The sequence below is a fragment of the Carcharhinus amblyrhynchos genome, chromosome 26 (genome assembly GCF_965287045.1).
Source record: "Carcharhinus amblyrhynchos chromosome 26, sCarAmb.v2.hapA, whole genome shotgun sequence".
NCBI lineage: Eukaryota > Metazoa > Chordata > Chondrichthyes > Carcharhiniformes > Carcharhinidae > Carcharhinus > Carcharhinus amblyrhynchos.
This window is the reverse complement of record NC_137349.1, coordinates 21971782-21986787: the sequence shown is the minus strand read 5'-3', so window position 1 is coordinate 21986787 and position 15006 is coordinate 21971782. Positions and strand designations below refer to the sequence as shown.

Genomic DNA, 15006 nt, shown 5'->3' with positions numbered 1-15006 from the left:
CATAGTATCTTGAAGGCCTTTGAGCAATAGTCTTCCCAATCCCCATTATCCTTTGATTTTTTTGGGGGGGGGGGGGTGTCGCAGGGGAGAAGGATATAGCCATGTAGGTCTCCATGGAAGGTGTCCAGATTGGCTGTATTTCCCTCTGAACTGAAGCCAGACATTACCTGTTCAGGTTAATATTTAATGTGTATATGTTTAGCTAAAATGTGTACTCTGGAAAGAGTTGTGCTTTGCCAACAGTTAAAGAATGCTAGTACTGCAGATGCTGATGTTATGGACGGGAGATAGACAAAGTGCACTGATTGTTCTTGTTCTATGTATCCAGAAGCAGAAAGTGTTTTGAATTAGTTCTTAAAAATAATAGACAGTGGCAACCCCTCAGTTTTGTGATCCCATTTACTCTAAATCCACAGCAAATACTAGTTAGGATTAACTCAGAAGGTTAGTTTATTATTGCATCAAAAAACCCAGGGATAAGGAGTGTTCACAATGGCTCTCACTCAAAATAGGGATAGGAAGAAGGAGTTTTGCATTATAAAAGAAATGAATATTAATCTACATGATCTCCAGAATCCAACAAGGAATTATTTTATATCAGAGTTCGAGTTTAGCCAGAATTATATTTGCTTTTCAGTGGATGCTGACTGCATGAAGAAGTAGGTGCAGAAACGAGGCAATAGTATGAAATCAACCAGCAGTGACAGATTTCGAGGAACAAGCTGTTGTTCTTCCTGGAGGTGTTTGCTTCCTGGTGGTTCCCCAGCTGGATGTTAAAACAGCAGACTGATCATTTCCAAAGGTGTAAAGAAATTTCAAAATGTTCCCTTGGGTCATGTAACTTTCCTTCTCCACAATGGCTGGAAAAGGATATGTATCCAGCATCTGGAATTGTCTTTGATTTCCAGCCTGATAAATTATTATTGTCATTAGTTGTTGAAAGAAATGCCATCTATGGGGTCTGGCGTCTGAGAAACCATTGTTTAGGCAAATCCATTGACTCCACAAGTAGTGTGAGCTTATCAGATGTAAATGACATCCCCTTTCAAATGGGCCTGGTCAGTCTCAGGTATGATACAGATCTGTTGGCATTATGATTCTAAAGTGCAAGTCTTCTGGTCTTTTGTGATTACAGGAGGTCTGTACAATGAGATGTGAGATTCCAGAAGCTGAGCAAAGATTACTTTCTTCTTCTGAAGATAGCTGGCAAAGGGTCAATCTTGTGGTTAGGTGACTTGTAGAAGCCATCTTTTTGTTCAACAGAAAGCCCCTTTTTTTAAAGCACAGTAAGGACAATGTTTTGAACATGTGGGATGAAATTTTGCAGCCTATCCCACTGGCATGATTTTCCAGTCCCACCAAAGTAATTAGATTGTTGAATGGCTCACCATGTTTTTCTGGCCCTGCCCCCACCATGATGGGGCTGTAAAATTCTATCCATGTTGTTGGAGTTCTTCACATGCCATAGGAACACAATACTGGAAATCTAAAATAAAACAGTAAATGCTGGAACTGTCCAGCAGGTCAGAGGGCATTATGGAAAGAGAAACTGAGATCATGTTACAAGTTGGTGACCTTTCATTAGAACTGGCAAAATATCAAAGTTCTGATATGCTGAACATAGGCAATTCACATGGAAGGAAGAAGAAAAGATTACTGTAAGGAGAATTGTGAGAAAAGTCAGAGTATTGTGCATTTCTGTCTAAACTGATTTAATAGGATTTAATGAAAGCAATAGAAATACATTTATCAAAGAAAAGTATCACCTTGAACAGAAGTCTTCTGTGTTATTTTTCAAGTTGGAATGTAGTCCTAGTGTTCCACCTTTTGAGAGAGGTAGATCCATTGCAACACATGAGTGTGGTGCTGCTTTACCAGTGGCCTGTGAGATTAATATTATGCCCACTGTTTGGCTGATTTTACTGCATAATGTAATATCACACTTGATCCTAATCTTGTAAAGCTAATTTCCTTCAAGCTTTATGTCCGAATACAATTGAAATATTATACTGGAGAGTGTTGACAGCTTTTCATGACTGTTCAGATAAGAATCAATTTTACAGAACAAAATGGGGGAGCATGATTGCTGCTGGTCAACCATGTCACTTTCACCACATAAGGTTCCATTGCTAATGTGCATAAGGCATGCACACTATACAATCATAATTAAAGCATACTAGAGATTGTACACTCCACTGGTAGCTATGGACAGAATGTATCCTTAATATGTTTTAAGGACATGCTTAATTTTTTGTATTAGTACTTCTTTCAATTTTTTAGTTCATTGATAAGAAAAAAGCAAAAATTGTAATTGCGAAATTTATTTGTTGTTTGAGACCGATCTATTACACCTGGTCAGTCAATAATGCAATAATATAAAAGCAATATGCAGTGGATGCAGGAAATCTGAAATAAAAACAAAGTGTGAGAAATGCACAGAAGTTAGGGGGCATGGAGTTGGGGGTAAGGTGTTAGTGTAGATAGGGGATTGGCTGTCAAATAGGAGGCAGAGAGTGGGTGTCAATGGGTGCTATTCGGATTGGCAGTTGGTGACTAGTGGAGTGCCCCAGGGATCGGTGCTGGGGCCTCAGATATTTACCATGTATATAGATGATCTGGAGGAGGGAGCTGAGTGTAAAGTGTTGAAATTTGCTGATGACTCAAAGATAAGTGGAACAGCAAATTGTGCGGAGGGTGTAGAAAGTCTGCAGAGGGATCTAGATAGGCTGAGCGGGTGGGCGAGGATCTGGCAGATGGAATACAATGTTGGCAAGTGTGAAGTTATCCACTTTGGCAGGAATAATAGTAGGAAGGACTACTGCTTGCAGGGCGAAAAGCTGCAGCATGCTACGGTGCAGAGGGACCCGGGGGTCCTTGTGCATGAGTTGCAAAAACCCAGCCTACAGGTGCAGCAGGTGGTCACGAAGGCAAATGGGATGCTGGCTTTCATAGCGAGGGGGATTGAATATAAAAGTAGGGAGGTCTTGCTGTAACTGTACAGGGCACTGGTGAGGCCGCAGCTGGAGTACTGTGTGCAGTTTTGGTCGCCGCACTTGCGCAAGGATATTTTGGCCTTGGAGGGAGTGCAGAGGAGGTTCACTAGGCTGATACCAGAGTTGAGGGGGTTGAGCTATGAAGAGAGGCTGAATAGACTGGGCTTGTACTCGTTAGAGTTTAGAAGGATGAGGGGGGATCTTATTGAGATGATGAAGGGGATGGATAGGGTAGAGGTGGAGAGGTTCTTCCTGCTCAGAAAGGACAGCAGGGCTAGAGGGCACAGCCTCAAGATAAGGAGGGGGCAGTTTAGAACGGAGTTGAGGAGGAACTTCTTCACTCAAAGGGTGGTGAATGTCTGGAATTCTCTGCCCGTTGAAGTGATGGAGGCTACCTCGCTAAATATATTTGAGATGCGGGTAGATAGGTTTTTGGTGGGCAAGGGGATTAAGGGTTATGGGGAGAAAGCGGGAAAGTGGAACTGAGCCACTTCAGATCAGCAATGATCTTATTGAATGGCGGGGCAGGCTCGAAGGGCTAGATGCCCTACTCCTGCTCCTATTTCTTATGTTCTTATCTAGCGATGTCTTTGGAGAGAGTAAATGAGTTAATGGAGTCAATAATGCAACCCAGAATTTTATAACTTTAAAAGGAAAAGGCATTGGGGCAGAGTGGTGGTGACAGGGTGAGGGATTCAGCTTATCAGAGTTTAAACTGAAAGATCATTTGTGTCAAAGTAATGATCTTCTGAAGATAAAGTTGTATGTGAAGCCCATTTAAAAACAAAATTGACTGATGTGTATTAGTACTTCCACTACACAACAATTCAGCTGTGGGGTTTGGAAGTATCCAGGCATTCTATAGAATAGTAAATGCAGGAAGGTATGGAAGAGTTCCCAATTTAATGTGGTTGAATTGCAACATAATTTGTCATGCTTACAATTCACTAACATCAATCAATTAATAGCAAATTTAAGGAGGTGTGAAACACTTTTATTTAAAATTGCCCATTTGAGAGAATAAGTTCTGGATTCTAATTTGAAGATGGAATGTAGTTAAATGTAGTGGGTGGCACAGTGGTTAGCACAGCTGCCTCACAGTGCCAGGGACCTAGGTTCGATTCCCAGCTTGGATCATTGTCTGTGTTGAGTTTGCATGGGTTTTCTTCAAATGCTTCAGTTTCCTCTCACAGTACAAAGATGTGTGGATTAGGTGGATTGGCCATGCTAAATTACCCCTTAGTGTCAGGGGGCTAGCTAGGGTAAATGTATGGGGTTGTGGTGATGGGCCTGGGTGGGATTGTAATCAGTGCAGACTTGATGGACCAAATGTCCACCTTCTGCACTGTATGACTCTATTCTATGATTCTAAAGTACTTGAAAGACAGTAAATTCAGGATCATGTTAAAGCTGAATATCAGTGGAAAATCCATTCTACCTTGAAATTAGTTGGGGAAGGAGGTGGGGGGGAGAGGTGGAAGGAAAATGATAATTGTCCTTCCAAAATTATCAGTAAATTTATAACCTGAATTTTCAATGTGCATTATTGTTACTCCACTGAAACTGACATCAACTTTGGGAGTCCACAGTGCATAGAATTTGTGGAAATCCAGAAGATGTTGTCTGTGATTCTTTTCTCCTGTAGAGCATGCACTATTGAGGGACCCCGGAGTGCAATCCTTAAGTAATCAGTGAGTTGATTCATGTCTGTGATTGATACAAAATAGCATTTTATGTTCTTGAAGAATCAATCCATACAAAGCACCTTGAATTATGTACAAAATGTGACAAATGGAACAAAATTAAATGAACCTCAAAACACTAGAACTCCATTGTGGAACTACCAAGCACTTTATAAATATTGACAGATAAACTGGGGACTAGCTTGAGCCCATACTTGTGGTCTTCAGAAAAACTGGTGGGGATTCAAGATTCGGCAAAACTCCAGAAGTCACAGATCTTGTTGGTGAGATCGCATCTTCCAATTTTCACCACCCTTCACCGGTGACATAATCAGGTTCATGGCCATTATTTCAATTTGTTTTAATATATTTACATTTCATTAATATCCTCCTCATGGTATATTTACCACTCCTGCCACACCTGCACCATATGTTTACAACTGGTGGGGGGTGGATGGAGGAGGGTGGGAAGCCCTTGAGAACTCTGCGGTGGCCTGTGGGGGAAGTTATTGCTTGGTCTGATTGAGGCACCCTTTAAGCATGGTGCTCTGATCTCCGTGCAGCCAGGCTTTGCAGGCATGTCGAGGACCCCCACTCGCCACCTGTGTAAACCTGCCCAGCTGTTTCTTTGTGCCATTGTGTGGTTGGAACTGGAGAGAAAACTGGTGTGTTTCTCACAGGAACCATTCCTCTATCTTTTTTTTGGTAAAATTTCATCCATTATTTCATAGCGGTCAAATGAATAATTGAATCCCGTCACCATAAATTCATGGGAAAAAGCAAAACTATTTTTCATAGCTAGTGTTCAGCTAGTTTAGAAACTTGTACTGACAGTGGTGAAATTGCTGTGTGGCACCCAGAAACTTTAATTGCCTTCTTTGCTGTGATATTTGACTACATCGGATGTCAATGTTAGGTTTTATATGATGATTGAATTTTGACCCATCTTTGGACAAAATAGTGCTAATTGCACTATCTGTTGTTTGCATTATTGAATAGTTTGCATGACAATCCCTGTTTGTAAAATATACATTTTGAAATTTAAGTTTTAGATAAGATAAGATAAGATAGATTGTTCTTGATAAGAGAGGGGATTAAGGGTTATGGGGAGAGGGCGGGAAAGTGGAACTGAGCCACAACAGATCAGCCATGATCTTATTGAATGGCGGGGCAGGCTCGAAGGGCTAGATGGCCTACTCCTGCTCCTATTTCTTATGTTCTTATGTTCTTATGATACGTTACTTCAGATTATGCTTTCCATTGCAGATATCCCAGAGGAAGAGGCACGTTACTGGGCCAAGAAATTGGAGCAACTGAATGCAATGAGGGATCATGATGATGTAAGTGTTAAATACATTACAGTTGAATTTACAGATATGATCACTGTATGTGTCATAATCCACTTGAAATTCAAGTGCTGTAGAACTCTCTACTCCTGAAATAAACCAGACAAAATTTGGATCATTTTAAATTTTGGACATTTGAATTTTAAAATTATCCCCAACACCAAAGATAAATTTGTATTCCGGGTAATATAATCAGGATTAAATGTTTAGCGGTAATATTATCCCCAAATTTGGACTTTTAAAACTATCTGGCAGAAAATTCATTTAGTCATAATTTTGAGAGCAAACAACCCATGATCATTTTGGTAATTCAAGTATTTAAAGATGCCTTCTTGACAAGTCTTTCAGAGAACTAAAGGAAAATCTCTTTTGCATTAGATGTTGGCCTTGATTTTGCAATTAAGAATGATGGTGTAGCTGTTTGTGCTGATCGTCAAAGTAAATTGGACAGCATCTATACAAGTGCCATTAAACATGAGAATCTGTAGGTTGCTTTCAGGGATATTAGCTTCCTCCATAGCATGTGTGCTATAACAGATCCTTGCTGATTGATTTCAATGCTGCATCTATGTAATGTCATGAAGTTGGAATACTTCCTCGCTGGTTCCCCAATAAGCATGCCAGGTAAAGTAGGATTGCTGCATGCAGGAGTAAGTGAAATTTTAATGGTGTGATACTCGCTGCCAAACAACTTGTCTGACCCTGAAAATTTGATTTTACAAGTGTGACATTTTATTCCTTTGGAAGTTAATTAATGCTGGAGTTTTAAAAGTTTTTCTTTAATTTTTGATGCCTGCAAGATCTGGCCCACTGTGCTAAAGTTCCATGCCATTACAATAAATGGCATGTTTTGAAAGGCCTTTTGAGATTTAATATTTAAAGTACACTATGTAAATGAAGTTCAGTACATTAATGCTAATAAGCTGGTGTGGTGTTTAACATTGAGATTTGATGGTACTTTTTTTTTAAATTAGTTTGCTTTCCAAGAAGAGGAGAGGCCTTTACCAGTTCCAGGTTCACAATGTTGTAAGTATCACTGAATAAGAATAGTATTTTGAAATCTAGTTACTGGTTTTCAGAATAAAACTAATCAATTCTTAACATAGAGAAATACATATCCTACGTTATTAAAATCAAAACAGGAGTCACTTAATTTACATAGATGAATGCATATAATTCCAATAACAGGTTATTGTAAGTAATTTTAGATACTCTACTAATCAGTAATAAAATCATTATGATTAAGTTGTTCATTCCGGAACTTCTAAGGCCATTGAATTACTTGATAACTAATTGACACTACCATATGAGACTATCAGAACTACTGGTTTTACAGTGACTGAATAGTGCCAATTTGTATATTCCTTGATTCAATACTTTCTTGCATTTCAGTTCTTGTAGTACATAAGATGATATAGTTCTGAGTTACTTTGAGACCAGAATTGTGCTAAATGATCTGGCATAATTGGATGAAATGCAGTGAAGGGCACTTTGTGTTCCCATTGTCCGGACCTATCTGTCTACATTCACTGTAAAGCTAATGCACTTCAGTTGTAAAGATAAATAGATTAATGTGATGACACGTACATAATCTATCACAATGCTAATCCCTTTCCGGACCCTACAAAAAGAAAGAAATATGATGGCTGCAATCTGATATATATTGAGAAATAAAATATTCTGAGCAATTATTGCAACATATCTTTTCTTCTTAGAAGCAATGACATATAACATGGGTACTAGTGTTGGGTTTTTTAATTCATTTATGGGACATGGGCATTGCTGGCTGGCTAGCACTTATTGCCCACCCCTTGTTGCCACAGGGCAGTTGAGAGTCAATCATGTTGCTGTGGCTCTGGAGTCGCATGTAGACCACACCAGGAAAGGAGGGCAGATTTTCTTCCCTAAGGGCCGTTAGTGAACCAGATGGGTTTTTCCGACAATTGGCATTGGTTTCATAGTGATCAGTAATTTGCTTCAGATTTTGTTAATTTCAGATTTTTTTATTGAATTCAACTTCCACCATCTGTCTTGGCAGGATTTGAACCTGAAACTCCAGAACATTAGCTGAGCTGCTGGATTAATAATCTGGCAATAATACCACTCAGCCACCGCCTCTCCCAGTTCAATCCAAGTGATTTCAGGATTGAATCCAGATCTCCTCAGTGGACTCTGTTTAAAATATGTTGAAACAACCATTGGTTCCCCTGGAAATAAACTTAACATTAAGGATTTTTAAGGTGATAAGAAAGTGGACCTTGCCACTCAGGTGCAGCTTGCAAGGCACATTTTGCAGCATAGCTAACGTTGTTCCACCTGCAATTTTACTTAATTTTTTTTAGGAGAGCTACGGCTGCTTATTGATGTATCACAGGTTAAAAGATGTTCGGATAGCGTTTCTGCTTCAGGCATAATTGGGAAATCAATTGTACTGTTTTTCTGAAATGAAGTTATGGTTCAAACTTATGCTCAAACTCATTTGCACAATCACAAATTTAAAATATTATGTGGACCAATGAAATTGGCAAGAATATTAGAACAGCATTGGGTCTGATTGCATCAACGGGCGCGAAAATGTGGTAAAGTCGGGCGTGAGGCCATTAATGCCATCTGTGCCCATGTCCGTGCAGATGGCCACTTTACCAAGGCCCAGGAATGGCTGCGATCTGATTCATGCCTGAAATGGGCACAATGGTGACTTAAATACATTTGCATGCATTTCAATTGAATTAATGAACTGCACGCCCAACTTTATCAGCATTTCCCCCTTTACCACCACGTTCGCCAATCCGGAATTGGCCTGAAATGGATATGCTAAATAAAAATCTGATTCGGGCGCTCCAGCTGCTGGAGAGGTAAGCTCAAAGCTTCTAACAACTCTCTGATCGGTAGTGGTGGTGGTGGTGGCAGTTGGGGAGAAGGGGGTGGTCAGATCATTCTCTGGCGGGGGAGGCGGTGGGGGGTTTGCGGGAGAAAGGAGGCCCGATCGTTCTCCGGTGGGGGGAGAGGGAGGAGGAGTTGGATCAGATGCATCTCTGGTGAGAATTGGTGGGGGGGGGGGGGGCGTGGTTAGCGGGGAGACAGGAGGCCAGATTGTCATCTGGTGGGGGGAGAGGAGGCAAGCCTGATCATTCATTGGTGAGGGAGAGACGGGAGGCCGATCATTTTTTGATGTGGGGAGGAGGGGAGGTAGGTCTGATGGATCTCTGGTAGAAAGAGGTAAGGGAGGAGGGAGGCCCAATTGTTCTCTGGGGGAGTGGGGAAGGCCCAATCATTCTTGGGGAGAAGGCAGGTTAGGGGAGACCCAATCATTCTCTGGGGGTGGTGGGGAAGGGGAGGCCTGATGATTCCCTGCTGTTGGGGGCGGGGGACATCATTCTCTGGAGGAACGAGGGGGAGGCCCGATCATTCTCGGGGGCGGTGGGGCAAGGGGGATCTCTGACACTCTACAGGCGATCAGTGGGGGCGGGGGCAGAGGGTTGCGATCAATCTGGGTAGTGGGGGGGGGTTGTGGATGGATAAAGGGGACAGTTATGTTGTAGTGGAGGCCATTGCTCCCACTTTCCTCTCCTGGGCCGCTTTATCCACTTTTTGCGGCCCAGGAGTGATGTGACAGAGTGTGATTATCAATTTTTTCTTTCTAATTACACTTGCGCAGTTCAGATCTCCAATCGTTTCGGGCCCACTAAGTCCCACCCACAGCGCAATTCAGACCCACAATTTTTTTTCAGGCGAAGTGCACATAGAGGCGCCTGAAAGCAGATTTCCAAGTCGGTTGTGAATTGCGCCCAGATTCAGCACTTAGAATGCAAATGGCAAAATCAGGCCCATTGTCTTTTTTTCTGAAAAAAATTACACATTTAAGAGTGGTAACCTAATATTGTTTTATTAATACAGCTGAAAATTGATTTCTCATAAAATAAACACTATTGCAATGTTTCAGTCCTTCTCCTATGCATAACCCAATTTTAAATCCATTAAATGTTTTTAAAAATATTGAAACATTTACTAGTTTCTTTGGTGTACATTAACCAGATTCTCAGTAAATTAGATACTTGTTTGTATGTAAAAAGTTTTAAAATTCCTGCTAGCACCTGTGTGCCCCAAAGAAGCTCAATTTCAAAACCCTGCTTAAATGGCCACTGTTTCAATCTCGCCATCCTCATTGTTTCAATCTGGATTGCATGGGCAAGTTCGGTTTCAAGTGCAATGTTTTTGAATGATTATTAAGATAGTGGAAACTCAGTTTATGTTTGGTGTAACTTTATACAATAAGTTGACTGGTTTCAGTTAGATTGCCCTGTCAAAACCAGTGCAAATGAGCTAAAACTCAAGACTTATGATGGTAATTAAGATTTTATCCTGCAAGTGGGAAAAGCTGATACCTTGCCTCCTTTAACTGAAAAGACTTTGGAGACATGCATTTGGAATTTTGGCCAAAAGTTATAAAACATTGAAATTTCTTCAGGAAATGTAATCATTAATTGAATCCTGGAGAAGCATGAATTAATGACCATTCATTTTAAATGGCAAATTTGATATTTGGAAGCAGCAGGAAAGAGGATCAATAAGTGAAGTGTTGATCAGCAATTTCAAGTCACTGATTGAAATGCCATCAATACATGCATTTACGCAACAACTTTAATATAAAGAATTGCTTCACAAGTAGGTGTAAGGAAACAGACATAGAGGCAGGAGGGGAAAGATTAGGAAAGCCCGACCGAAAGGTAGATTGAAGCGGTAATGCTTAAAATAAAGTGTAATCTGGAGAAAGAAAAGCAGAGACTTGGAGAAATGAAATTCCAGAGAGTAGAACTTGAAGGCATTTAACTGATTAGAATCAGAAGACTTATGGATCAGGATATTAAGTACAGTGGGCGGAATTTTTCCTTTTTCCTTCCGCAGAGTGCAGTAATGGCACCAAAAGTGGCTTTCTCTGCCACATTGTTAGAAACGTAGTGCAAAAGCTTCAGGATATGGATTACACAACATCACTCCATCAGAGCTTGCCCCGCCAGCAACTTAGTTTTTCTAAAGATCATGGCACCATTTTTAAAGGCCACCCTGGTGCACAAAGATAGAATACCCACTCCCCTGCCCCGCCCAACGACACAGCCACCTGCGTTCCTATTGAGAAGTCTGTTTGCCAGGTGCAGAGGGATACTGTCATAATTCACGCTGGCGTGCCTTAGTGGGAGGTGGTGGTGGGAAGAGAATAATCAGGTGCAGAGGCCTGATAATGAGATTCATATTTTTTATAATGGTGTACCTGATATTGAACATTCCATGCCCATTAGGCACTGCAGGGGTTGGGGTGTATTATTGACCCCGACAATCACATTACGATTTAATGTTTTAAGTTTCCTTTGCATTTTTGTTTTTTGTTCAGGCTGTTTCCCCTCCTTTTGGGGAGCTGCCCCTTTTGTTTTGTCCCTAAGTTAATTTGAGTTGGTTGGTATGAAAAGAAATACCTGATATTGAACACCAGGATTCTAGTTATGTCACTGATTGAGAATGGAGCAGGAACAATTGCTTCAAGATTTCTAACCAGCCCTAAACGCGATTTGGGCCTCTCCTGAGATTTTCTGCTTCCATTACCAAACCTACCCAAAAAGAATGGGAGCAGGAAAATCCTGGCCCGTGTGTTGGATGACTGGAAACCAGTGTAGATTAGCAAATAAAGGGTATTGTGAACTACATTGTAACACAGAATGGGAATTGAAAAATTTTGATGTTTTAAAAGTGGATAATGGTGTTCAGCAAGGAGAACATTGGAGTAGTTTAGCCTAGAGATGACAAGGCACAAGAAGGAATTTCAGCACAAAAGGATTGAAGCATGGGAGAGAAGACAGGTGGCGTTGCAGAGGTGGAAGTAAGTTTTCTTGTTGATGGAAAGGATATGCGATTTGAAATTCAGTCAACCAGGTGCTGTGGTTACAATAGTAAGGTTCAACTAGAAATGTGGCTGAAGAGGTATATAGGCTAGCAGTAAGGAACTGCAGTTTATGTAAGGCTCAAAGGCAACGATTTTAACCTTCTCAAGGAATTGCACAACATTGGGTGAGATTTTCTGGCCCCCAGCAGGACTTTCCAGTCCCACCAAAATCAATGGGGATTTAAATGGAGTGCTATATCTGCCCCGGGACAACCCACTAGGCTGGAAAGTCTCAGTGATTGTGCCTCATCTAGAATCTGACATTCTGTTTTGGAAGAATTTGAAAGCTCAAAAGAAGTGAGAGAGTTTTTTTTGTCATTATTGTAAAAGTCTGGAAGTTTATCCCATACTTGTGCAAAATGGTACTAAGGAGCAGAATGTTTATAAAGAAGATTGAGCCAAGGTGGCGTTTTTGGAGTACCCCAAGAGAAACAAGTGAACAGACACTAATGGTAGAGCAGTGTTCGTTGAGTTTGTAAGCTTGTCAACCTTCCAGTCTTGCCTTGGAATCTCTAGGGATTTAAGATTAATCTGGGCCCTGCTGTGAACAATCCAGATGTATTAAATAAATGTTTTTTTTTCCCCATTGAACACGGATTTATTAGTTGTAATTAGTTGTAATGTGTTGGAGACTGAAAAAAAGGCTGTATGACTGATAGTGGCTGGAGGTGAGTGATACATGTGACAAAACTTCCAGGAATACTTCCAAGCAAAGCTTTCACCCCTATATGTTGGGATAGTTAGAAATGGACCCATGCTAGGACAGTCATGTGAAGCTGGCCACGGAGAATGAGTTGTGGTTAATGGTATAAAAAGCAATTTGACATTATCTAATGTTAGACCAGTAGTAACTCGATTTAGTAACTGTTATGTATTTCTCTCTTGGTCTCACTGCTTAGGGTACAACTTTTCCCTTTACCTGACTTGTAATTGTTTCCTGTTGTCTAGTTACTCCTTACAATCGTAGTCCATGTCGTTGGCTTTGGTAGATAATATTACAACAAAACAAATTACAGAAACAATAAATAAACAGGCCAAAATATGGAAGTGATGTGACTGAGCACCATACCTCTCTGGGCATTGTGTGTCTTATGTCTGTACAACAGTACGTTTCATACTTGTGACCTGATTCAGATTTTGTGCCTTTTGGTCTTGCACTTGGTCAGATTCTTCATAGCGAACCAAATTAACATTGAAATAACTATTCACAGTAAGATATACACACACAACAGCCACTAAGACGCATACAACATCCTTTCATACATTAATGCAAAATTTAAAAAAAACTATCCTTGCATAAGTAAATCAATGGACTTCACCTTGGAAGGAATACTGAGAGTAACAAGGGCACAGAATGTATTCTGGGTGGGAGCTTCATTGCCCATAACCAGGGTGACTCAGTAGCAGCATTATTCAAGTCTCAAAGGACACAAATGCCAGACTGGGCCTGCAGCAGGTGGTGAGAGCACCTGTACAAGGGACAAAACTACTTGACCATGATCTTACCAATCTACCTGTAGCAGATGCAATTATTCATGATTGTATTTGTAGGAGTGACTTTGTGGTAATGTCCACCCTTCACACTCCATTGTGTTACGTAGCACTGTGATGTGTGAAGTGGAATGATTAAGATTAGATCTAGCAGCTCATCAGAATATCTGTGAGGTGCTTTGGGCCATCAGCAGTAGCAGACCTGTATTCCACTGCAATCTGTAATCTCACAGACTAACGTGCTTGAAGCAGCACCAGGTGTACCTGTAAATGAGATAGCAACCTGATAAAGCTACAACACAAGACTACAAGCAATCTAAACAGTGGAAACAGCAGGATTTGGACGTGGGTAAGCAATCTCACAACCGGTGGATCAGGTCAAAGCCCTCATTGTCCCATATCCAGTCATGAAAATGTGAGCAGTCTCCACAGGTACCCCCATCCTCAATGATGGGGGAGCCAGCATACGAGTGCCAAAAGATGAGGCTAACCTGCTTGCAACCATATTCAGGTAGATGTGCTGATTGGATGATAGATCTTGGCTTCTTTCTGAAACACCCAGATGTGACCAACTGTCCTGGATTTTTATGGGATTATCTGGCAACTGGGCTGGTTGTCCCATGTTCTGGGTTGCTTGAAGCCAGGGCACTTTTTTCAATATTTGAGTTGCTGGAACATTGCAGTGTGCACCTGTAAGTAATATGCATCTTGTGCACCTTCTTTTCTTCAAAGTTCACTCTGGCAGTCCCCAAAACTCTGGCAGCACCCTCCAGTTCTTACAGGTTTGCGCCAATACCAAAGCACCCTTTAAATGTTTTGCCAGATATGAATTGCTCTGGAAATACCTATCATCACAATGTCAGTCTTCAGCCAGATCAATTCACTCTAATATCAGGAAATGGCTGAATGCACTGGACGCAGCAAAAACTATGGGGCCTGACAACATCCTGGTTGTAGTGCTGAAGATTTATGCCCCAAAAGCCATTCTACTATAGTTATAACACTGACATCTATTCAGCAATATGGAAAATTGCCCAAGTATGCCTTGTCTACAGAAAGCAAGACAAGTTCAATCTAACCAATTACCGCCCTGTCAGTCTGTTCTCTAATCATCAAAGTAATGTAAGGTGTCGTTAAAGGTACTATCTAGCAGCACTTAACTCGCCAAATTAATGCCCAATCTGGGTTCCACCAGGAACCATTTGGCTCCAGGCCTCATTGTAGTCTTGGTCCAAACCTGTACAAAAGAGTTGAATTGTGGAAGTGGGATGAGGAGGACATCAATGCTGTTGACATCAAGGTAGCACCTTAGTCAAGTGCTGCCTAACCACTTCCCCCGGCATTCAACAGCATTACTATTGCTGACACTCTCACCATCAATGTCCGCTGGGGTAACTATTAACCAGAAACTCAACTGGATATACTGTGGTTATAAGAGGAGGTCAAAGGCCATGAGCGCTGAGTTATTGTAGTATTTCCATGAAATTGAGTAATCTCTGCAACTACCTTTATATTTTCATCTTGTTTTCATTTTTGAGTTTCAGGAAGCCCTGGCAATC

At 41.1% G+C, this 15006-nt stretch overlaps 1 protein-coding gene across 1 annotated transcript in view; it reads left to right on the top strand.

Annotated features, from left to right (window-relative positions):
* LOC145358503 (protein unc-13 homolog A-like) overlaps positions 1-15006 on the top strand; it is a 367395-nt gene that overhangs the window by 146160 nt on the left and 206229 nt on the right. The window contains exons 6-7 of the mRNA XM_080212618.1: positions 5942-6015; positions 6996-7047. Coding sequence (XP_080068744.1) covers positions 5942-6015; positions 6996-7047 — 126 coding nt within the window. The remainder of the gene's footprint in view (positions 1-5941; positions 6016-6995; positions 7048-15006) is intronic.